The following is a 25,942-nucleotide window of genomic DNA, read 5'->3' as shown; positions in this document are numbered from 1 at the left end:
TGATGTGATTTATGATGTTCTGCATCAAGGCATTCATTATCCTCGAAATGTTGAACAGGCCTTTTTAAAATTTTAGCTGGAAAAATAATGTCGCTAATGTTTTATAAACAATTTTATTGAGGTAGTTTTTGGCTTTATAAACAGTTACAGACATCATCAGAAAGAAAGCAAAAAAGGCAAAAATGTGCAAACATCCACGTACTTTCAATACGTCGCTATATGTCTGCCTCATTTGTGTTACCAGAACATTTGTCCAAATTACTGTTTTAGATGAGCCACAATGATTTTCACAATTAAACTGTGGAAAGACTGTTCTTTTGGCCCTTGCCTCAATCCCATATCCCTGCCACTGATTCAAATTCCCTCCCCAGCCCTTTTCTTGGGCTAAAATAAACTCTTTAAACCTTGGTCCTATGGGATTCTGAGCTTAGCTCTGACTTGGTCCTTCTCAAACGTCCAAACGTTGCCTGCTTCTAACTTAGTAATATGGCCTCCACTGTTACCTGACTCGATTGACTGATAAAACGAATCATACCGTTGGCACCTCCAAATTAGACTATTCCAATAATCTCATCCTCAGCCCTCTGTTAACTTCAATTCATTAGATGCTCAGATGCACTCTGCACTCTCCATCATTCTTCTGTCCTTGTTGACCTGCTTTCACAAGTGATCCCCAATTCATCATTTACATTAAAATAAAGAGTATCCAATTAAGGGGCAATTTAACATGACCAATCCTTGTAACCTGACAATTATTTTTTTTTTAAATTTAGATTAGCCAATTATTTTTTCCAATTAAGGGGCAATTTAGCATGGCCAATCCACCTACTCTGCACATTTTTGGGTTGTGGGGGTGAAACCCACACAGACACGGGGAGAACGTAACCTGACAATTTTTGGGTTGTGGGGATGAAACCCACGCAGACGCAGAATGTGCAAACTCCACACGGACAGTGATCCAGGGCTGGGATCGGACCTGGGTCCTCAGCGCCGTAGGCAGAATCCCCTAATTTATCATTTTAAGTTTCTAATTTTCATGCTCTGTTATGATTTTGAGTCTCCCCATCTCTGATCAGCTTCAGCAGCTCCACCAAGCTCCTAAAACTTGCTTTCTTACTCTGGCCCCGTGTGCATCTTCTGATCCTTCATTGACCATAGGCACTATTGAGCTCTTGGAGCCCTTCGCCTCTCCACTTACCTTATTGAAACTCTTGGACTTCTTTAGCTTGGCGCCTGTTTTTTGATTGACTCTGAAGCATAGTTAAATGCATTGTGTAAGTGCATGTTTTTAAATTTGTAAGCTGCCTCTCCGTATACATTAAGATGGAGTGCACTACAATCTCTAATTTTCTTTTCTTTCTGCAGAACCTGCTCCGTATTTATTATGGACGTAGAAGGTTTTGGAGAACTGCTGCAGCAGGCTGAGCAGCTTGCAGCAGAAACTGAAGGTGTGTCTGAGCTTCCACATGTAGAAAGAAACCTGCAGGAGATTCAGCAGGCTGGGGAGGTCTTACGATCCAGGACACTGACTCGCACATCACAGGAGACAGCAGATGTCAAAGCGTGAGTTTAAAGGCTGAATTTCCTGAAGACTACCAAGAATACTGTAGTTTAACAAATATTTCTTTGAGAATGTTATAGCAATGACATTTCACCATTTTAGTGTAAAACTCTTCTTAATACACACTGAAGCAGGACTCTAATTGCCTTCACTAGCATGTCCATTTGTATAAATTATGACTTGATCTCCTGTGGTGCTCATTCAAGTCAGATGATGTACTGCTTTTATGAGGACACACTGTTACGCCATTTAATGAACAATTTTTTATTTTGCTGCTAAGGTGGAAACATGAGCCATTAAGAATTCTTCAGCTTCTTGATTCTTCTCTGCCTGAAGGCTGGTCCTTGGCAAGGATTTTCTGATCTCCAGCAAAGTGCTGTAAATTTTTTTCCAAAAGTATACTTTATTCATCAAATTTGTCGAAGTACTTTAAATAACACACTGGAACGTGAAAAATTACAAAGTGGAATAAAATTCAACTTGTTTCAAACAGCATGTACCACTCGAGTGCTGCAAAACTTTTGATATTTGCAATGTACATTTCATGTCCAACATACAGCCTGAGGGCAAAGCATTTCAAATTGAAAATTACAGAGAGCGTAATAGAATTTAACTTTTCTCTGCACAGCATCTTCCAATCTAAGCGCCGTGGTTTTTTTCTTATTATGGCTAGGGCGAGGTAGCCTCTAACTGAGCCTCAGCTGGAGGAGACGGAAGTCCGTGTGTGTGGATCAGATTAGTGCCAACAGCTAGCCGTCTCGCCAACTGAGCTAAATTTGGGAAAAAGTACTCATTAACATAGGCTTTGGGCAAATCATTGAGTTCATTTTACTGCAAGTGTACAACCTTGAGCAACTATTTAGGTGCTAAATTTCAATGTATATAATGCATCTTGGGTTTATCTTATCTGCAGTTTTTGTCTAACTTTGAAAATAACCTGTATTCCACTCCTGGGTTGTCTCTTCCAAGTGATACGCTGTTCCTGAGATGGCAGACAAGCGATCCTGTGCCTTGGATTCTTTGTTTTTCTTTTTACTTTCATGCTTGTGGGCATCGCTGGCAAGGCCAGCATTCGTTGCCCATCCCTCATTGCCCTTGAACTGAGTGGCTTGCTACGCCAGTTTAGAAGGCAGTTAAGATACCACATTAGAATCATACAATCCTGGGGGCAGACCGGAGGTACAGTGGTTAGCACTGCTGCCTCACTGAGGACCCGGGTTCGATCCCGGCCCCAGGTTGCTGTCTGTGTGGAGTTTGCACATTCTCCCCATGTCTGCGTGGTTTTCACCCTCACAACCCAAAAAGATGTGCAGGATAGATGAATTGGCCCCTTAATTGGAAAAAAAAAGAACTGGGTACTCCTAAATTTATACATTTAAAAAAAAATCATAGAATCCCTACAGTGCAGAGGAGGTCATTCGGCCCATCAAGTCTGCACCGAGCCTCCAAAAGAGCACTCTACCTAGACGAATCCCGCTTCCCTATCCCTGTAATCCCACCTAACTTTTGGACACTTGGGGGCAATTTAGCATGGCCAATCTACCTAGCCACATCTTTGGACTGTGGGAAAAAAACCGCAGCACCCGGAGGAAGCCCATGTTGACACCGGGAGAATGTGCAAACTCCACACAGTCACCGAAGGTCAGAGGTTGAACCCAGGTACCTGATGCTGAGGCAGCAGTGCGAGCCACTGTGTTGTAGGGCTGGAGTCACATAGCCAGACAGGGTAAGGATGGCAGATTTCCTTCCCTACAAGACAGTGAATCAGATGGGTTTCCATGACAATCGGTAGTTTCAGGTTACCATTATATTTCATTCCAGATTTTGTTAATTGATTTGAAATTTCACCAGCTGCCATGGTGAGACTTGAACTCTTGGGTGTTAGCCAGGTTTCAAGATTACTATTCTCGACCTCAGGATTATGACTCTTGTAGCATTTATGTTTGATTGGAAAAGATGTTGTATCGAGTGGAACTTAAACTTGGTGCAGCGGAATTGTCAATGCCTGAAGCTAACCCTGTACTCAAACTGGTGAAGAGTGCAATAATCGTTGATTTTAAGCTGTGAATACTGAGTTTCTTTCCCCCTTCTTTTTTCTTTAAATAGGTCCATCCTGCTAGGTTCTAAAGGGTTAGACATATCTCACATCTCTCAACGATTGGAAAGTCTGAGCGCAGCTACAACTTTTGAGCCCCTTGAGCCAGTGAAGGACACTGATATACAGGTAAATGGAATTTTACTTGAGAGTTGTCTAGGATGAAAATGTCTTGGAATGCGACTGAAAATACTAAGTTTAAAATAGCTGCTAAAATAAATTAATTTCATTTTATATCGGCAAGAAAAATGCGTGGAATAGACTTACTTAAAAAAAAAAACTTGTTACTTGTCACTTCTGAGCTGTTATAGCCAGCTCTGATTATCAACATTGGTCAAATATCATCAGTTCTACCTTTCCCGCTGTGGTGGCAAATCTTGTTAATTGTTTGTCACTTGATCTGTTTCACCAGGCTAAGTACTGATAAAACATCAAATCAGAAACAAGCTCTGGTTTTGGGCAGCACTTGAACTACAATGCCTGCCTGTTTTGATTGTGGAACCAAAAGTTCAGTCGTTTGAATCTGGTTCATTTTTACAGTATTTTGTTTTTGATCTCTTTTATCCTCGATGTCACTACTTTAAAAAAAAACCTAAAAGTATTTTTATTCAAATTTTAACATTTATACATTTTGCATGCATAACATTTCAAATCAAACCAAGTATCAACTGCTTAAACCCCCCTTCCCAGTTGATGGTAACCAGCTCTCTGAAATTTAGTATAAACAAACCCCATCTTTTATGGTACCCCTCACTCACCTTTTTTTAAAACAAACTTAAATCCCCCAGCCACATCGAGGCACAGGGTGGAGAAGCTGACCATCACCCCAACAGAACACACTTGCGGCGATCAATGAGGCAAAGTTTTAAACCTCTGCCCCTGCTTCCATCTGCAACTCTGGCAAGTCTGCCATCCCAAATATGGCTCCAGGGGTCTGGGCTCTAAGTCCACATGCAAGATCGCTGACATGGTGCTGAAGAACGGCGACCAAAGTTTCTCCACCTTCAGGCAGGACCCTCCAACACCGCTCACAAACGGATGTCACTGCTTGAATATAAAGTTTAAATCGATTACAAAATTGGCTTTTTTTTTTGTAAAGTGTAACTCCGAGATGGAGCTTTTGCTTTAAGGCAAAAAGTTTATTGGAATTGCAAAGCAGTAATCTGAAGGAAGGGTTCAGACATCTCTGAAACTGCAAGTTCTATTTTAAACCTTATTTGCCATTTTTATAGTATGTTCTGTTTTTGATGGGCAGCTTTATTTGGTTTTGACCCAAAGCTACTTTGCATTGAATCCATTTGCATAGGACACAAGGTTGAAGCTTTGTTGCCAATGGAATTACTAACATAACTTTCTCTCTGTTCTTATCAGTAAATATATCCAACAAAAAGAAACAAATTAAAAATACTCAAATGGAAGCCATTTATTGCAACGCATAATATATAAATTAAAAGTGGTGCGATCAAAATATCCTCCTGACGTGATAGCCAGCCTTCATAATCTCAAAATGACTGCACCAAACAACATGTTGGCAGCCCTTTCCTATTCTTTCTCTTTTCTTACCCCGCTAATCCCTAATTAGCCTGAAAATCTTCTGAGTCTGGTTGAATGCCGCACCTAGTTCTCTGACCGGCACTGGTTCATCCGTATTGATGGTTCTTTGGCAACTCCTCAACCTGTTCGCCTGCCTCAATATTTAGTTCATGCCTGCATGTTCACCATGCACCATTTTTCTCAGTGGTAATCCCACTTCACAATCTAGCTAAATTTAAAAAAACGTGCACACATCCTCTCCCACTGAAGTTTAAATCCATCTAATGCTTTGAATGGTATTGGAACGGGCACAGGTTTTCATCCATTTTCTTGCCATGGACATTTGAGAACTTTGGTGACGATAGGTATTATTGCCATAAATAATATATCTTAGCTACATAAAGAAAGAAAGCTTGCATTTAACAGTGCATTTCATATCCTCGATATCACAAAACACTTTATTGCCACCGTTACTACTTTTAAGTAAAGTCACTATTGTTTTGTAGACGAACGTCGCAGCCAGTCTTCAACTAATAAGCTAACATTGTCCAGTTGTGTTTTTCCAGCACACTAATCCAGAAGCTTGCTGCTCTTGATGTATAGAATTTGTCATTATCATATCAAACAGATTTTGATTTGTATACTGGAACTATAGGACTAGCTGAAAATCAGGACCAACTCTAAAGGAAGTTTAAAACAAGAATAATGAGTCTTCTGTCTGTTTTTGTAGTGTTGATTGGAATATGGCAGTGTTTTAGACAAATCCAGTTATTTTATAATAAACGATAGCCTCTCTAGCACCATGTTCCGGGTCTTACTAATTTTGGCTTTTTAATGGAGACATGCTTGATTTTATCTTTGTAGATTTACAAATAGCAATACATTAGGGGTAATCTGTATCAGGAAGAATGTCAAGGCAATTCTGAGCTGCTGACCCCTTCTCTCTGTTTGCTTTGATGAAAGCAAATACCTGAAAAAGCAATTAAGTTCAAAAAGCAAGGAACCACAAAAGTAGTACCTTGTGATCTGAAAGAAGCCAGAAAGATCAAAGTGGTGCCCGAAGCATGAATGTTTACAAAATGCTTCCTTTTAATAAATATGTTGGTAATTGCATGTGGTAGCTTCAGATTCGATTGTTTTCGCAAAGACACTCAAAAGGTGTTATTCTGAAAATAAATGATCAGAAAGAAAGTGTAAAATATTTAGACTTGTCACAGTGCTTTTTGAACATGACTCGGTGTTTTTGAATAGGCCATCAAGCAGCTGATACGTACAAATGCGAATATTTTGTTGCTGTATTATTTTACCACCGATGATGGGTGATGGTAATGTTTCTGCTTGTTTGTCTGGAAATAATGTATCTCAAAAACTAATGGATGAATTTCAACAAAACCTGGTACATAGAGTATAGCTCAGAGAAGAACTGATTAGTTTATGTGAAGGTGTGAATCTGGTCCTGGACTTTTGTTTAAAGGACCTGGTAAAATTGGGAGATGGGGAAAATTGTTTCTTTTGAAAAACATTGTGGGTTGTTTATTTTTTTTTACAATTAAGGGGCAATTTAGTGTGGCCAATCCACCTAACCACATCTTTGGGTTGTGGGGGTGAAATCCACATAGACATGAGAGAATGTGCAAACTCCACACAGACAGTGACCCGGGGCTGGGATTGAGCCCGAGTCCTCAGCTGTAGGCAGCAGTGCCACCCACTGTGTCACCATGCCGCCTCTGGGCTGTTTATTTAGAATGTTGTTGTTTGGTTTAGAATGTTGTGGAATTTCTCAGCTGCTATGGTGCAATTTATCACGGGTGTCAAAATGTGAACAGAGTTTTCAGAGGAGGTTGTTACACATCTGAAACAGTCTCAGTGAGGTGGAAAGTCTGGACAAAATTCTATCAGCTTTGCAGTTGTAGAGCATCAATCATGCTGGGAGGAGCCTCACTGAAGCATTAAGCAATTGTAATAACATTGAGTTAACACAGGGTGGCGGAGATCTTCATTGCTGTCTTGTTCTAATTCTGTTTTTGTTTGGAAGTGTTTTTTCAGTCTATGGTGCGAGTTAATTGTTCATGCATGCCAGTTTCTGATACCTGGGGCTTGCCACCTTTTCAGTGACAGAATCATTTGTCACTATAGGTAGAATTATCTTCCTTTATAGATGTATTTAGTGCATTTACTTTGAACAGAAGGCTACATGGGTCTAAATTGACCACTAGCATTGGTGGCCCTAGTTTCTGGAATAGTATTGAGGTATCCACTAAGATGAAAAGACACAGGGCGGCATTGTGGTGCAGTGGTTAGTATCACTGAGGACCCGGGTTCGATCCTGACCCGTGGTCACTGTCCGTGTGGAGTTCGCACATTCACCATGTGTATGCATGGGTCTCGCTCCCACAGCCCAAAGATGTGCAGGGTAGGTGAATTGGCTACTCTAAATGGCCCCTTACTAAGAAGAAAAAAGAATTGGGTACTTTGAATTTATTTTAAAAAAAGATGAGAAGACAATTTTGGGAAGTGCTGTCAGTACCATCCTGTGGATTGTCCAACTTGGAATTATCCGTGACTTCTTTATGGATAATATGGATTCTGGAAATGGATAGTAGTTCAGTGAAATGTTTCAGCCTCTTGTGAGCGAATGAGAGACAGGATTGATAAGAAATAGGGAATGTTAAAAGACTAAACCCCACGGTGGTCCTCTCCACAGTGGAACTGAAAGCGAGTGCTGTATATTGTTGGTAAAGAGATTATGACTGCTGCCGGAACATTAAGGAACAGCTTTTATTGCTTTCAGTGTGCCTTGAGTTTAATTTCTTAAATTTGGTTCATCCAGAATCATCTCTGCATGAGCATGGTGTGCTAATAGTGCAATTTCTGGGGAGTGGCTTGGGTAGAAATATGATGCACTGGGCACCAGTGAATTTTGGCTTATAAAAAGTGGGGTGAAACTGCCACAAAAATTAACATAAAAAAAAAATCTTCAACTTACAACACACTGATAACAGTGAATTAGGAGAGGCCTGTCCTGATACTTCATGGACTGCATTGAATAGAAGCTGTTTTCAATGTTAGGATGATCTTGAACATTGGCTGTGCAGTATATGAAAGATGGGTTTTACTTTATTCATTGATAGGGTGTGGGTGCTTGCTGGTGAGGCCAGCGTTTATTACCCATCTCCAATTACTCTTAACTGAGTGGCTTGCTAGGCTGTTTCAGAGTGCAGGAAGGAATTAACCCACATTGCTGTAGGCCTAGAGCCATCTTTCGGCCAGAAGGGATAAAGGATGACATTTCCTTTTTTAATGTGCAATAGTGAATCAGAAGGGCACGTACTGCAATCACCAGTAGTTTCACGGTCATTATTACTGATCCAAGCATTTTAATTTCAGGTTTATTTAATTAAATATAATTTAAATTTCACAGTTACCCTGGTGGAATTTAAGTTCATGTCTTCAGACCCTTGGCTCAGGCTGCTAAATTACTTGCCTAGTAACATAGACCCTATGCTACCATTCCCCGTAAAAGTGCTATAATTGTGATTTAAAAAGAACAACATTGATAGAATATTGAACAGAATGTAGCTATTCCCTAGTTTTCTATCACTATTGCTGCAGCAGCAAAGTAATGTGCTGCAAACTATGGAGCAGAATATGGCTCCTTTTAAGTGCTGCAATAATGATTGCTGCACTCCAGTTAAAGGCTATGTCTGGCATTGTGCAGTGTAAAGGCACCACCGCTTCCACTGGTGCTTATAACTGTACATCAAAATGGCCAGTTCAACACAGCATTGAATTTGGACCCATTTGGTACTGTCATTTATTTTCATTGTGTCTTAATGAATTACACCATATTGGCAATATGATGCCTAAAATTTACCTTAGACTCTTTCTTAGACAATTATGATATAAAGGTTAATGGGCGGATCGGTAGCACAATGTAGTACCGTTGCTTCACAGCGTCAGGGACCCGGGTTCGATTCCCGGTTGGGTCACTGTCTGTGCGGAGTCTGCATGTTCTCCAAGTGTCTGCCTGGGTTTCCTCCGGGTGCTCCGGTTTCCTCCCACAACACTGGAAAGACTGCTTGTTAGGCGATTTGGACATTCTGAATTCTCCCCCAGTGTACCCGAACAAGCGTCGGAGTGTGGTGACTCGGGGCTTTTCACAATAACTTAATTGCAGTGTTAATGTAAGCCTACTTGTGACACTAATAAAGATTATTATCATTAATAATTGTAATAGTGTATATGAATATATCTCCATAGCTTCAGTAAAAGTGACCGTTTCAGTCAAATAGCTTTAAAAGACAGCACAGTACTTCCATTCCTGTAACCTCTCAATGCAAATAGCAGTTTTTCAATTTGGGGGTAGTTGGGCTGAGGCGCGCGGGGAAGAGTCATATAGTTGGTTGACGATGGTCAGACAGTCATAAATAAAGACGACATATGACCTTCCAGGAAAAGCTTTCAAGCTTTTGCATTCTCTAACTCTAATCAGTTCTTTGCTGCTCCTGAGATGGGCAGTTTCCAGTTATAATCAAATTCCATTGATTAAAATTGGCAGTAGTCATCTATTAAAATGTTATTGCCATTTAAGATTGCAGGGAATATTTTTCTCAGCTGTTTGTAAACAGGGTACTGTGGTTTTATCCATGTTTAATCTTTGAATATCCTTAATATTGTTTGTTCCATTTCTTACCTAGATGTGATCTGAATTGATTCAACATTTCACTGGGGACTTGTAACTGCAGATTTTAGTTAGAATGCTGAATACCAATTTTCACATGGCAGCTTGATTATTCTGGTGAAAATATTGTTTTTATTTACAACCAGAGGGCGAGCAGTTTTCAAATCTGTGTTGATTCGCATTAGTATCATTGGAGGATCATCTGTCCTTGATTAGCCAGTGAGTGAAAAGTAGCTGAGTGGTTTTTACACAGGATGGATGAGGAGGAAGGAAACTCCGAGCAAAAATCCACCTTAAATCAGCTGACCTGATTGCAGCGATAATGTTGAGAAATCTGAACTCCAGTAATTTGAATTAGTGGCTGTAGGATGCACCGTGGGAGTAGCAGATGGCTTGAAATAGAGAATGCTAAAATCTAAAGCGGGAAGGAGGGTATATTCAGTGTATAATACTTTGCATACGTTTATTATTTGCTCTGAATTCTCTATGCATATGTAGTGAAGGATATGTAGTGAAGGAGTGGACACACAATCTGGACATTCATGGAACAATGTTTGTGCTGTCCTTTAAGATGTTATAACTCCCCAATATTGCCTGCATCGGTCGTCTTTCCTTTCCTGTGGAATGGAAAAAGCATTCCCAGGACTGAATTTTGATTGAAAAAATACAAAATACTGTGGATGCTGGAAACCTGAAATAAAAAAGCAAAATTATGAAAATGTTAATTCTGTCCTTCCTTCTACATGTGCTGCTAAATCTGCTAATTTTTCCAGTATTTATTTCGTAAACCCCTGATCCTTTTTTGTCCTTGTCAAATAAATATTTACCACTTGCACTTTGCTCGACTGACATTTTAGAGATTGCAGACCTTGCTTATTAGATAATATTGTTCATGCTGTCTTTATCCTGCAGAACTACTTAACAAACAGTATGTGAAGTGTCTACCACTGCTGGTAAAATACATGTTTTATACTTCAGAACCTTTTCACAAACCGCAGCTGAATAAAGAATGTCTAGCAGTTTAAGAAAAACATGAGCAGTCTGATCGTCTCCCATTCCTTTTCATTGCAATTGAAATTATGTTTAAACAGTTTGAGCACATAGCCTAGATTGATTTATTAGTGCTGCATTTTTTTTGCAGAAGATATTTCTGAAGTGAGACAATAAAAAACAAGGTCCCCTTGACCTTTTTCGGTGGACCTCGATTTTGTGGCTCTAGCCACAAGCTAATTAGCATAAGGTGAAGAAGATTATTGAGGGGGGGGTGGTTCAGTTGTATGGAAAATTAAAGGTTAAAGGAGAAGATGAAAGTGCAGGTTAATGATGAGGACTTTAAACGGTGTAATGGGGCTGAGGGCTTAGAAGAGGTTAGTAAAGTTTCCACAACATATAATAGAACAGAAAGTATAGAAAGCACCAGGAATCTAGCTTCAGGCACAGCAGAAAAAGGGGACAACTATGAGAAGGGTGGCTGTCAATGTAGGACTGAGGGTGTTGTATCTAAATGCACGCAGTATACGAAACAAGGTAAATGAGCTTGTTGCACACATTGAAATAGGGAGTTATGATGTGGGCATGACAGATGTGGCTGCAAGGGGATCAGGGCTGGGATCTAAATATCCAACTATATGGATCCTATTGAAAGGACAGGCAGATGGGCAGAGGGGGCGGGATTGCATTGTTAATAAGAAATTAACTTGAATCGATAGCAAGAAAGATATAGGGTCGAAGGTGTGGAATCGGTATGGGGAGAGTTGAGGAATCTCAATGGAAAAAGAAAAAAGACCCTGATGGGTCCCTGGCAGTATTCAGGATGTGAGGCAGGAAATCAATCGGGAGATGGAAAAGGCCGATAAGAAAGGCAATATTACAGTAATCATGGGAGACTGGGAAAATCAGGTTGGTAGCGGGTCCCAAGAAAATGAATTTAGGGAATGTCCATGAGATGGTTTGGAGCAGCTTGTGGTAGAGCCCACTAAGGTACAGGCAATTCTGGATTTGGTGATGTGCAATGAGGCAGACTTGATTGGGGAACTTAAGGTGAAGGAATCCTGACCACAATATGATAGAATTTACCCTGCAGTTTGAGAGTGAGAAGCTGGAATCGGATATAAAGGTATTACAATTAAATAAAGGTAACTACAAAGCCATGCGGGAGGAGCTGGCCAGAGTTGATTGGAAAAGGAGCCTAGCAGGGAAGACAGTGGAACAGCAATGGCAGGAGTTTTGGGGGGTTATTCGGGAGGCACAACAAATTCATCCGAAGGAGGAGGAAACATGCTAAGGAGAGAACAAGGCAACCATGACTGACGAGGGAAGTCAAGGACAGCATAAAAGCAAAGGAAAAAGCATACAATGTAGCAAGAATAGCGGGAAGCCAGAGGATTGGGAAGTCTTTAAAAGCGAGCAGAGGACAAATAAAAAAGTAATAAGGGGGGAGAAGATGAAATATGAGTGTTAGCTAGCTAGTAATATAAAAGAAGATTGCAAGAGTTTTTTTTTGATATATAAAAGATGAGAGAGGCAAGACTGGATGTTGGACCACTGGAAAATGAGGCTGGGGAAGTAATAGGGAACAAAGAAGTGCCAGAGGAACTGAATAAGTTTGCATCAGTCTTCACAGTGGAAGACTCCAATGGTGTACCAGAACTTCAAGCGAGGCAGAGGTGAGTGTAGTGGCCAGCAGTAAGGAGAAGGAAACGGAAAGGTGTGAAGATGGATAAATCACCCTGGCCAGATGGATTACACCATAGGAAGGAGATAGCTGAGGGGATTGTGGAGGCATTGGTGGTGATCTTTCAGGAATCACTGGAGGCAGGAAGGGTCCCAGAAGACTGGAAGGTGGCTAATGTAACACCCTTGTTTAAGAAGAGAGAGAGGCAGGAGACTGGAAATTATAGGCTGGTTAGACTGAGTTCAGTTATTGGTAAGATTTTAGAGTATTATTAAGGACGAGATTGCAGAGTACTTGGAAGTGCATGGTAAAATAGGACTGAGTCAGCATGGATTCGTCAAGGGAAGATCATGCCTGAAAAATCTGTTAGAATACTTTGAGGGAGTAACAAGGAAGTTAAATAAAGGCAAACCAAATTAATCTTGACCTCTTAAACAAGCATTTTCAACATGGGCATCGAGTGCTTTCAGAAGTTGGAATCCAGACTGCTTTCTTCTTCTCGGTCAGTTCTGATTCTCATCGCCTTGACATCTTAACTAGTTCTCTAGCCGCAGATGCTATTGTTGCTAGGTGTTGCTTTTATTTAATTGTTCTGTTTTAATAACCTTTGCTCTAGAGTCGCCAGGTATCTTTCTGATACCACCACGAGGTTCAAAGCCAAGTGCTGATCAATAACTCGGTACACCAGTTAGTAAGTTTCAAATCAAAACACATTTATTATACACACCGTCAATCACTACTCATGCATAAAACTCTACTTACTAGACTATCACTACAACTAAAGGCCTATACTTAGCTTTCAAATGGCCCACCAGGTCAGAGGAACAATGGCCGTTGTCCGGTTCTGAGTCTGCAGGCTTCAAGCTGGTATGGAATAGTACCTAGGAGCGCCTATCTCGTAGCGTGTGTTGACTGGAGACTTGCTTGGTTGGTGCAGCTGCTAGGCAGGTCTCGAGTTCTTTGAGAGCTGACAAGAGCGAACTGAACTTGGGGACTCTACTTTATAGTCCCAAGGGGTTTCGCGCCCTTGTTGGTGGACCCCGGACTTGGTCCCAATTAATTGGACCATGTCCCAATCGTTTCTATCGATTTCTCCAATACTGGAGCTGTTCCCTTATTGTTGGGTGGGCCCTATGTGTCCGTTGGCCTGCCTTTGTCCTGGCTCCTGCTGGCGCTGGGGAGTCTGCTTTGATCCTGATTGGTTCAATGTTTCTAATTGTTCCTGGGGATTGCTCATTAGTATGTAGATGGCTATTTGTTTCGGTTCTGTCTGGGTTCTGCAAATCTTAATACATAGGAAACCTTGCACCTGCTTGTTTTCCTGTGGCTGGCCAATTTTCCCTGTATTCTTTGCGGGCATCCATTTTGGAATCGGGACGTGGCCATCCTAGGTGGCTCCGCAGATGCTATTTAACCTGCTCAGTGCTTCCAGCAATTTTTAGTTTTATTTCAATTTGGAATCAATTCTTAAAATTCTGATCCATGCCCACAAATCCCTTCATGATCATGCTCCGTCTTGCCTCTGTGGACTCCAGTCTAGTGTATTGTTCCTTCGTAACTCAGGAGTACGACAGAAATGCACATTATGGGTGTTTCAGTTGGAGGCCCTTTGTCAGACTGGAAATAAAGTGGCTTATGAGGACCGAAGAAAATAATGGAAACGAATGACAAATAAAACATGACGGTTGGGATTCTTTGCTGCCAGTAGTGAGTTCCTGATGCAGTGGAGAATCCAGTGTTGCCGGACATCGATCCCGCTTCAGTGTTTTGGTCTCCCACTGGCAGCGGTATCGGGTTTCTTCACACTGTGTGCTAGCGGGAAGATGAAAATGGGTTGTTTTTACACACGTGCATCTTATAACGGGCTGGGCACCTGATTCTCCGAGCCTACGTGATCCTCTGACCCACCAGCCCGGGATTTACATGGGTATGTTTTGGTACCGATATTTGCCAGCGTGACCCTGGAGCAATGGACCTTGTGATGGGCCAAAGGGGTAACTGTTTAAGGGAGTTGCCCCCAAAGTCCATTGGAAGCTCCCCACCCCACCACACAATGCAGATCCTTCCCATCCCACCCCCATAAAAGACCCAACCCTCCCTTCCCCCAGTGGAGACAGACCCAACCGGAGACAACGTGAATGGATCTCAAGTACCCAGCTGTGAAACTAGCACGTCAAGGCAGTTAAGTGCTCTCACTTCCTCTTCTTTTTCTCTGCAGAAAACACTTAACTGCTTTTGATATGGTTGAAGAGCAACAGTTAAAGCTGATGCTTATGTATTGGTAAGTTTCACAGTAGGGGACTTTAAAAAAAAAAAAAATAATAATTTTTATTGGAATTTTTTACAGAAAATATAAAAATATAACAACAAGTATAGCAAAAAGCAGTAATATGCAAATAACAGCCCCATAACACCCACAATTCCCCCCATACCGTAACATCACATGTATCACACTCCCCCCCCCCCCCCCCCCCCCCCCAACAAGAGAACTTAACCATAAATTAAAATTAAATAAATCAAATTTAAATAAAATAAGCCAACATAATCAACGTCCCCCCCCGGGTTGCTGCTGCTACTGTCCCAGTACCCTATCGTTGAGCCAGAAAGTCGAGGAAAGGTTGCCACCGTTTAAAGAACCCTTGCACCGATCCTCTCAGGGCGAATTTAACCTTCTCAAGCTTAATGAAACCCGCCATGTCATTGATCCAGGTCTCCACGCTTGGGGGCCTCGCGTCCTTCCACTGTAGCAAAATCCTTCGCCGGGCTACTAGGGACGCAAAGGCCAGCACACCGGCCTCTTTCGCCTCCTGCACTCCCGGCTCTACCCCAACCCCAAAGATTGCGAGTCCCCATCCTGGCTTGACCCTGGATCCCACCACCCTTGACACCGTCCTCGCCACCCCCTTCCAGAACTCCTCCAATGCCGGGCATGCCCAGAACATATGGGCATGGTTCGCTGGACTCCCCGCGCACCTGACACACCTATCTTCACCCCCAAAGAACCTACTCATCCTCGTCCCAGTCATGTGGGCCCTTTGCAGCACCTTGAATTGGATGAGGCTAAGCCGCGCACACGAGGAGGAAGAATTTACCCTCTCCAGGGCATCAGCCCATGTCCCGTCTTCGATCTGTTCCCCCAGTTCCCCCTCCCACTTCGTTTTCAGCTCCTCTACTGACGCCTCTTCTACCTCCTGCATAAGCTTGTAGATATCGGATATCTTCCCCTCCCCGACCCAGACCCCCGAGAGCACCCTGTCACTCACCCCTCTCGCGGGGAGCGCAGGGAATCCCTCCACCTGCCGTCTAGCGAATGCCTTTACCTGCAGATATCTAAACATGTTTCCCGGCGGGAGCCCAAATTTCTCCTCCAACTCCCCCAGGCTCGCAAACCTTCCGTCGATAAACAGGTCCCTCAGCTGTCTAATGCCCGCTCTATACCATCCCTGAAATCCCCCATCCATGTTCCCCGGGACGAACCTATGGTTCCCCCTTAACGGAGCCCCCATCGAGCCCCCCACTTCTCCCCTATGTCGCCTCCACTGCCCCCAAATCTTGAGGGTAGCCGCCACCACCGCACTCGTGGTATACCTCGTGGGAGGGAGCGGCCACGGCGCCGTTACCAGGGCCCCCAGGCTTGTATCCCCACAGGACGCTCTCTCATCCGTTTCCATGCTGCCCCCTCCCCCTACATCACCCACTTACGCACCATCGACACGTTGGCCGCCCAGTAGTACCCCGAGAGGTTGGGCAACACCAGCCCCCCCCCCATCTCTACCCTGCTCCAAGAAGACCCTCTTCACCCTCGGGATGCCATGCGCCCAAACAAATCCCATGATGCTGCTGGTCACCCTTTTAAAAAAGGCTCTAGGGATAAAGATGGGCAAGCACTGGAAGAGGAACAAGAACCTCGGGAGAACCGTCATTTTGACGGATTGCACTCTGCCCGCCAGCGATAGTGGCACCATGTCCCACCTTTTAAATTCCTCCTCCATCTGTTCCACTAGTCTGGTGAAGTTAAGATTATGAAGAGCCCCCCCAACCCCTGGCCACCTGCACCCCAAGGTACCTGAAAGTCTTCACTGCCCTCCTGAAGGGGAGCCTCCCAATTCCCTCACAGTAGGGGACTTGAAATTCATTCACTGGTGAAGGGAAATTAAATTAAACAATCCAGACAGCTGACCGTGCAAGCTGTCAATCACAGCCCAGTAAATCCAATTTCCCATTGATGTGACTGAAAGCCTTGCAGATCAAAGGTCTGGGGGGGGGGGGGGGGTTTAAACCCAGCTGCTGTAGTTTTCGCTTTCAAGGAATTTACAGCTGCTGTTTTCTTTGCTGAGGTAGCAGGGTTAGGGCACAGATAAGCTTTAAAACCATGATGTTTTCACTGTCTGTCTGGACAGCTCTCTAACTTCCAGGCAAAAGACTCTGTAATGGTGGGTCTCAGGTAGTGTTTTCAGTAATGGGGCGGGCGGGCGGGGGGGGGGGGTTGGAGGGATGATTCAGGTGGGACTCTCTGTAATGTGAGGGTCTCTAGTGGCGACACTGAACTTGGGGGGGGGGGGGGGGGGAGGTCTCTTTTATGGGTGGGTCACTCTTATGGGGGTCTTTGATGGGGGGGGTTTCTGGTCAACTTCATAATGTGAGGGGTGACCCACTGAATCCCATAGTGGTGGTGCGAGTGGAATTGCATTTTGTGTGAGTGTGTTTGTGGGGGGGGGGGCTGGCTATGTGTCCGCTCGTTCAAAATGGCGGCAGGATAGCATGATCCACGAGGGAATCCCTCAATCACCGCCATGTCTAAATTTGCATGGCGTGGGATAGTGAATTACCTTTGCATTCCCGCTCCCAAGCCCAAACGCAAATCAGAGGGAATTCATCTTCGGCGGGCGAGAAAGTCTCCCAAATGGAAATTCCAGCCTGCCTGTTTACAAACTTCTATCTCAAAGATGCACTGTATGGATCGGATTCCCTTCTGGCCTGTGGATAGGTTTCCAAAAACATGTGAAGAGGTGAAAAAGTATTGGATAATATTTGTGTATGATGTGAATTGGATAGTAGAAAGCTGGAGTGAGGATAAAAGGGAAGGGCCATTATGTGGGAGGTGAATGGGCGAAAGTGATTTACTGTAAATGGAATTTAATAATAGTTTCATCTGAGCAATTTGCAGTATTGAACCACAGAAATAAAAGGAGGGCACTCAGAAAACTGGATACCCTGCAATAGATTTGCAAAGGAGTAAGATCTTGCTTTCTATTTTAAATACTACAGTTGGGCAAAAGCATTGCATGTTCATTTGTCTTTTAAGAATGAGCCTATCGATCACTCAAACCCACACTGCAATTCCTCTGCATTGGACAAAAACCCCAATTCCATTATCTTGTAATCCCCCATTGAAAATGATGATACTTAGCAGAAGAATGAGGCTTGTGTAAAATGTTTGCATTTAAACTCAAATATTGTGTACCATTCGATCAGCCTTCTTTGGGCGTGGGGAAACTGTGACTTGAACTGAAGATTAGATTTTACTGCTGGGTTATCGGTGGTTAGAAATTATATGGCTAATTGCTGTCCCAGAAGCAGTAACTTCCAGAATATCTCTTCTGTGGCGCTATATTTAGCTTCTCCTGAAATGAAGCATTTTAAAACACGATATACTTGCTCCCTGCTGAGGTGTTAGTGCTGTCTCAGCTTCCGCCTTCTGCTAATAAACAATTGCTGAAGAAACTTTGAGAGAAAATTTACAGATAGATGAAGAATTGACCATGTAATTTACTTCATGGTGTCGATTTCTGTAAGTTGAAAAAGAAAATTGCAGATATTTCTTGGGTTTTGATGTAATAAGCAGCAATTTACACTTCTTTTGGGAAAGTTACCATCCAATGAGGGCATTTCTTTTCTTTGTGTGACATCCTTCTTTTCCCATTCTTGACCTGCACAGAAGAGAGAACAATCTGCAGATATGGCAGTGCTGTGTTTATGTGACTGGATTAGTAATCCAGAGGCCTGGACTAATAATCCAAAGAAGGCAAATTTGAATCGCACTATGAGTTCAGTTTAGAAAACATGCATACAAAAATGAGTATCGGTTATAGTGACCATGGAATTGTCCGATTGTTGTTAAAACCGGGAAGGAACATAATTCCCGTGGCTTGGACTGTGTGCAATGTGATTGATTTTGTCCCTCTGAAGTGGCCTAGCATGCCACTAGTTCTTGGGACAATGTTGACCCAGTACCCAAGCTCTGAGAATGAATTTTTAAGAATTGCATTTTGCTGTGGTGATGTTCCCAAAATATGGGCAGCACTCCAAATCCCTGTCTCGACAACCGCCCATATATGTCCGAGATCCACGGCAGTGCTACGAACAAGAAAGCACAACAGTGCCTCTACTTCCTCAGGAAATTAAGGAAATTCGGCATGTCGACATTGACTCTTACCAATTTTTACAGATGCACCTTAGAAAGCATCCTATCTGACTGCATCACGGCCTGGTATGGCAACTGCTCAGCCCAAGACCATAAGAAACTACAGAGTTGTGAATACTGCCCAGTCCATCACACAAACCCGCCTCCCATCCATTGACTCTGCCTACAACTCCCACTGCCTTGGGAAAGTGGGCAGCATAATCGAAGACCACTCCCACCTGGGTTATTCCCTTCCAACCTCTTCTATCGGGCAGAAGATACAAAAGTCTGAGAACATGCACAAACAGATTCAAAAACAGTTTCTTTCCCCGCTGCTGCCAGACTCCTGAATGGCCCTCTTGTGGACTGCGCTGATCTTTCTACGCAACTTCTCTACTGTTGTAGCACTATATTCCGTATGCTTCGCCTGGTGCCTATGTCTGTATATTTACATTGTGTATCTATCGTATGTCCTATGCTTTTCATGTATGGAACAAGCTCCCTAGACTCTAAGCAGAGCAATACTTGTCACGTGCAGGTACACGTGACAATTCTAAAGCCAAGATGCTGCCCTCTCCTAGCTCATCGCTTGATAACAGTCTATCTAACAGTGTATGGATAGGCAGCTGAGGAAACAAAGGAAACTCTTTTCATACAAAGTCCTGACCTGCATGTACCGGTATTCACTCCCATTCGGGAGGTTATACTTCTGCAATTCCTCCAGCCCTCCACAAACAAATCCCGAATCCTCTCAACCCCCTCCCTACTTCCAACTTCTATAAATTGCATCTATCTCCGCTGGCGCAAACCTATTTCCACAGATTGGTGACTGTACTGACATGCCCCCCAAACCAAAGTTCCTGTCTAAGCTGGTTCCAAATCTTAAGGGATGTTGCCAACACCGTGTTCACTAACACCGTGCTGACTGTATACCAGGCTGGGGAGAACAGGGCTGTAACAACCCACACCACCGCACCTTTTCCACATTCGCTGCTGCCCAGTAATGCAATAAATTTGGTAATGCCAGGCCCCCCGCTCGCCGTGCCCTCTGAAGGAAGGCTCTCCAGATCCTGGGTGTCTTACCTGCACAACCAAAGGTCAAAATTAACCTATCCACCAACACAAAAAACGCTTTGGGAAGGAAGATCGGGAGGGACTGAAACACAAGCATTTTTATGGTCTGCACTCTAAAGCCAAGGAGAGCGTGAGAGCATCCCACCTCCTCGGGTCCCCTCTTGCCCCGTCCACCAAGCTGGCCAATTCCATTTGCGCATTATGGCCCAGTCGTGAGGCACCTGAATACCAAGATACCTAAAAAATCTTGTCTTGGCCAGCTTAAACTGCAAGGCTCCCCCGAACTACATACCTCCCCATGGAATTCACGGGAAATACCTTGTTCGTCAACATGTTTGAGTTTATACCCTGAAAAGGAACCAAACTTCCCTAACTGTCCCATTATTTTCTCCATACATACAAGCAGATTCGAGAAGTGTAACAACAGATTGTCCACATAGAGAGATACCCTGTGCTCCCTATCTCCCCTTACTATGCCTTTCCAGTCCTTTGACTCCTGAAGTTCAATGGCCAGGGGCTCTATGGCTGGTGCAAATAACAACGGAGATAATGGGCATCCCTGTCTCGTACCCCTATGAAAATATCCCAAATTCACTGCATTGGTCCTCACACTCGCCATGGGGGCAGCGTAGGGCAATCTTACCAAGGAGATGAATGTTGGCCCAAACCTGAACACTCCCAGGACCTCGAACAGGCATCTCCATTCCACCTGGTCAAACGCCTTCTCTGCATCCATAGAAATAATAACTTCTGGCACCTTCCCCTTAGACGCGGTCATCACCACATTCAGAAGCCGCCCCGACAACTGTCACCCCTTGACAAAGCCTGTCTAATCCTCAGACCAACACTGGAACACACCCCTCCAATCGTCTCACCAGAAACATCCATATTCAACAAGGAAATGGGCCTATAAGACCCACACTCCACTGATATTTATCCTTATTTGGGGATCAAAAAAATAGATGCCTGTGCCAACGTGGCTGGCAATTCCCCCCCGTGCCCATGAATCATTATACATCCCCAGGAGATGTGGTGCCAACACTGCCGAGAACTATTCATAAAATTCCACCGGAAAGCCACGCGGCCCCAGTGCTTTCCCCGATTGCATCAGCCCGTACACTCCATTATCTCCTGCAGTTCCAATGGAGCCTCCAGATCCTATCCCTTCCCCATCTCCACCACCGGGAATTCCAACCCATCTAGAAAGTGCTTCATCTCTGCATCCTCTGTCCAGGGCTCAAACCTATACAACCCCCGATTTAAAATAACTTTCCAGGGTTGTCACCAGCCCCCACCTCCATCCCTAACCTACGCTATCTTCCGTGTGGCCGCCTGCCGTCTCAATTGGTGGGATAACAAGCGGCTGGCTTTCTCCCCATACTCCTCTGGTGCAACAGCACTGGCTCTCCACCTCCCCTATCGACACCAGATCAAACCCCACCTGTACCCTCTCTTTCCGTAACAGTTCTCTAGTCGAGCCGCTGAATACCACCGGTCCATCTCTACATTGGCCTCGACCAACCTCTGCCTCTCCGCCCTCTCAACCATAACCTTGTAGGATATCATCTCCCCCTAATCGCTGCCTTCAACACTTCCTGGGCGTAATCTCCCTGTTCTGGGTAAACATGTTGTCCTATGTTGTTGAGGCTGCCTTCTTGGCTACCTTTTCGCAGAACTTCTTGTCACCCAGGAGCGTCCTCCAAGGAGGAGGCTGGGCTTGGCCCACTTCGAACCTCATGTCCACTTAATGTGGCACGTGTCATGTGAGAGTGCCTTTAAGAATTGGATGTTTAAGAAATGTAGCTGATCATATTACTGAAGTGATGTCACGGGGGGAGCTGAGCTCACTTCTGCTTTTTGAGAGTTTTAGTTTCAGTTTGAGAGAGCAGCTGGGAATGTCTGTGTGTTTTGCTGAGGGCTGCAGGATGAAACACCGAGTTGGTCTGTTGATATCTGTAAATCCAAAGACTATAAATATATTGAATGGAACCTCATGTCTGTTTTTGAAGGTTTGTTAAGTCTTTTGGATGTTTAAAGGAACAGTTTGCAGGATTGGGTAGTGTTGTATTATTTTCAGGGTTATCTTTGAAGTAAGGGGTGTTAAGAGATCTAATGTTTATTTAAAAGGTTAATTTGAGTTCATGGAATAAAAATGGTTTTGTTTTAAAAACCACGTGTCCATAATTGTAATACTACACCTGGGGAACAAGCCGTGTGCTTCAAAAGCAACAAACCATTAAAGCTGGGGGTTGGTTGAACTCCATGATACATTTTGGGGTTCTGAAAACTCCTCTCGCATAACACACGCAGCCTGAAATTACTATTACATTGACGGTGTATTCTGCTCCCACGATTCCCGGGAGTAAAGACCTCCTCCCCACAAACAAATCTATTTAGGAATACACCCGACGCACGTGGGAGAAGTAGGAAAACTCACTCTCTCCCAGATGCCTAAACCTCCACAGTCTATTGTCCCCCATTAGATCCATAAAACCTCCCAATTCCTTTACCATTTCCAACATTACCAACGACTTGGGGCTTGATCTACCCATCCTCGGGTCTAGAACACAATTAAGTTCTCCACCACTGCATCAATTGATGAGAGTCCAGGCCAGGGATGGCTGCCGGTGCTGTCTTAATAAATTCCCAATTGGGTGCATAAATATTAACCAACACAACTGCCGCCCTTGCCAAGACACCACTTACCATCACATTTGCCTCCTCTAGCATGTTCAGATAATGTTCTTTGCCCTGCTATGTTATCCACAGTTCAGCTGGGTGCAACATCCTGAATTGGACCTTGCTCTGAAAGAGCACTGCCTTGGCCTTATTAAAGAACGCTCGCCACTTGGCCAGGTCAGACCCATGTTCTGATAGAGCCGTATCCAATGACTGTCTCAGCTACAGTCACGTGGATTTCACCTGCCTCAAAATCCGCTCCTTCTCCTGAAACTTGTGCATCTGGCTGATCACCGCCCATGGCGGTTCTCAAGCTCTCAGCCTCTGATGCAACAACTGGTGGGCCCAATCCACCTCCCGGGACTTCTCGAACACTCCCTCCATGACCACCTTTCCGAACATCTTCGCCATGTAATCGGTGGCACTCGTATTCTCGACCATTCCGGGAATCCAACTATTCATAAATTGTGCCGTGTAGATCGATTCTCTTGGTCATCCATTCTTGCCATCAACAACTTACGGGCCTCTCCTAGCATTGCCATCTCCGCCTCCAAACACAGGATCCAGTCGCTCATCAGATACCGCCCCCTCCACTTCTGATCGTCAATCCCTGCGGCTCGACCTCGTACGCTACTCCACCCGTTCCAAAGTCCTTCGCAGAGGGGTTACTGCTCCCTCGATCGCCTTGTACAGGTCCTCCCGCATTTCCTGCCGATGCTTCTTAAATTCCGCTTTGATGAACTCCCCTCAACTGATCCAGCGGGGCAGGTGAAAACGGCACGGCAAGCTCCGCCATATTTTCTGTTGCTGTCATCCACCTCTTGAACCGAGGCTTTATTCAGTTTAGTGGGGTATTGTAGCCCGCCAACATTCCACATTGGAGAGAAACCATCACACTCCACTTTGTACTTTTTTTCCACCAAAACCCCCATTAGCTGGATAGAAAGGGCCAAAGCCTGAGCTTCCAAATGGGAGCCATCTTGTGTGTGACCAATCAGCTCTTGGCTGCCGCCAGAAGTCCACATTCCATCAATCATAAATGTTCTATTTATTCCTAGCATGTGTCTCCTACAGTTCAATTCTTCTTTTAAATAAATTTAAAGTATCCAATTAAGGGGCAATTTAGCGTGGCCAATCCACCTACCCTGCACATCTTTGGGTTGTGGGGTGAGATCTACGCAGACACTGGGAGAATATGCAAACTCCACACGGACAGTGACCTGGGGCGGGATGAAACTCGGGTCCTCGGCTCCGTGAGGCAGCTGTGCTAACCACTGTGCCGCCGTGCCGCCCCCAACCTACAGTTTAATTCTGCACACTTTATGTTGTGTGGAATCTTATGCTTTCCAAAAGTCCAAAGTTTATAGACATTCCTATATTCACCATGCTGGTGACTCAAAAACACAATGAATGGACATGACCTCCCCATTACAGATCCATGTTGATTAGCTGACACTGATGCACTGTCACTTTGTCCCTGGTGATAGATTACAGTAAGTTTCTCCTAACTAATATTAATCTGACAGGCCTCTGGTTACCTTGTTTCTTCCTTTTCTCCTGTGTTAAATAGTGGGGTTTGCAGGTTTCCAATTGATGGCCCAATCCTTGAATCGAGAGAGCATTGTAAATTTATGACTGACCCCCTTCAATTTCCTCACCTTTATATTAAATTACGTTCCAGAGAATTATCTGTTTAAATGCCAGTAATTCCTCCACTACAATTTTAAAAACATTTTGCCCATTAGGTTTCTCTCCTTATTTATAGTTGTGCTTGTGCTAGTGGTGTTTGAATGTTAAAGCAGATATGAGGCATGGAATCTTTGGGTTGATGTGCCAATGCACAGTGCTACCATGTTGCTCAGGAATTAGCAATGACTTGACTGCCAGCTAACATGATCGTTGCAGGTTGTAGAGGGCTGGTTTAGCACACTGGGCTAAATTGCTGGCTTTTAAAGCAGACCAAGGCAGGCCAGCAGCACGGTTCAATTCCCGTACCAGCCTCCCCGAACAGGCGCCATAATGTGGTGACTAGGGGCTTTTCACAGTAACTTCATTGAAGCCTACTCGTGACATTTTCATAAATGTATTAGAAAGATTTCATCCTACATAGCTTTTGCATTCTTTGGCTATACTTTCTCAAGAGAACAGGAATAAACCTGTGCAAGTGCTTATTTTCAAAGACTATTATGTTCCACCAAAGGTCCTCAACAGAAAATCAATTATTGCATTACCTCCAAGAGCAAATTTGGAACACTATATTCATAAAGTTGTATTTTAAGCACCGTACTATAATAGAAGTTCCTTTTTACATTTTTCCCTTCCATTTAGCCGCATTAACTTGTTAAATTTCAATTAAACACTGAGCCAAATTACATTTAATTGGAGAATGTGTTCTCTTGTATTGCTCTTTGATTGCATTCAACTGAAACTGTATCTTTCAGATCTTCCATCTAAACGTGTTATTCTTTTGCACTGGGGATTTTACTGGGTTAATTCTATAAAATTGAAACACCAAAAGCCTGGCATGGGCGCTAAAAGCATTTGAGCTGATGGGTGGAGAGTTGCAAAGAGCTGAGCTAGTTTTGGAATTATAAAGTAAGAGTAGGGGATGTGAAAGTAGTGAGAAAAATTAATACTGAAGCAAGAGATAAGCATTGTATTTGCAGTGTGCATGTTGTTACCCAAACCAAAGCATTAGCTTTTTGAGTAGATCCTTTGAATTTTTTTATATTGAATGAACAAATTAATTTGACATTCCAGAAGTCAAACTGGGCCTTCTGTTACAAGAACATGTTCCATTTTGATGTGATGGGAAGCTACACTTCAGTTTGCAACAGTGGGAAAGATATTACTCCGTTACTTTCCTCTCCGGTCTGATTCCAGTATTGATTTTCAGTCTTTCTCCCTGTCTTTTGTCCCCTGCCCTTGAAATAATCAGTTGCATTTTGCATCTGAATAACTTTCTTCTTTTTGTTCATGGGATGTGGACATAGCTGGCAAGGTCAGCGTTAAATTGCCCATTCCTAATTGCCCTTGCAAAGGAGGTGGCGAGGTGCCGCCTTGAACTGCTGCAATCTGTCTGATGTGGGCACAGCCACAGTGCTTTTCCAGAGTGAGTTTCAAGATTTTGATCAGGCAACAATGAAAGAACAGCAAAATATTTCCAAGTCAGAGGGTGTGATTAGAGGGAATGTGCAGGCAGTGATGTTCCCTGCATCTGCTGTCTACTCTAAGCAGTAGAG

At 43.7% G+C, this 25,942-nt stretch overlaps 1 protein-coding gene across 3 annotated transcripts in view; it reads left to right on the top strand.

The window, feature by feature from the left end:
• LOC119971401 (nuclear pore complex protein Nup93-like) overlaps positions 1–25,942 on the top strand; it is a 123,775-nt gene that overhangs the window by 31,338 nt on the left and 66,495 nt on the right. For all 3 annotated transcript variants that reach the window (XM_038806875.1, XM_038806876.1, XM_038806877.1), the window contains 2 exons: positions 1,366–1,563; positions 3,668–3,785. In XM_038806875.1, the coding sequence (XP_038662803.1) occupies positions 1,385–1,563; positions 3,668–3,785 (297 nt within the window). In that variant the 5' untranslated portion in view covers positions 1,366–1,384. The remainder of the gene's footprint in view (positions 1–1,365; positions 1,564–3,667; positions 3,786–25,942) is intronic.

The sequence above is a fragment of the Scyliorhinus canicula genome, chromosome 9 (genome assembly GCF_902713615.1).
Source record: "Scyliorhinus canicula chromosome 9, sScyCan1.1, whole genome shotgun sequence".
NCBI lineage: Eukaryota > Metazoa > Chordata > Chondrichthyes > Carcharhiniformes > Scyliorhinidae > Scyliorhinus > Scyliorhinus canicula.
This window is presented reverse-complemented; position numbering and strand designations above follow the sequence as displayed.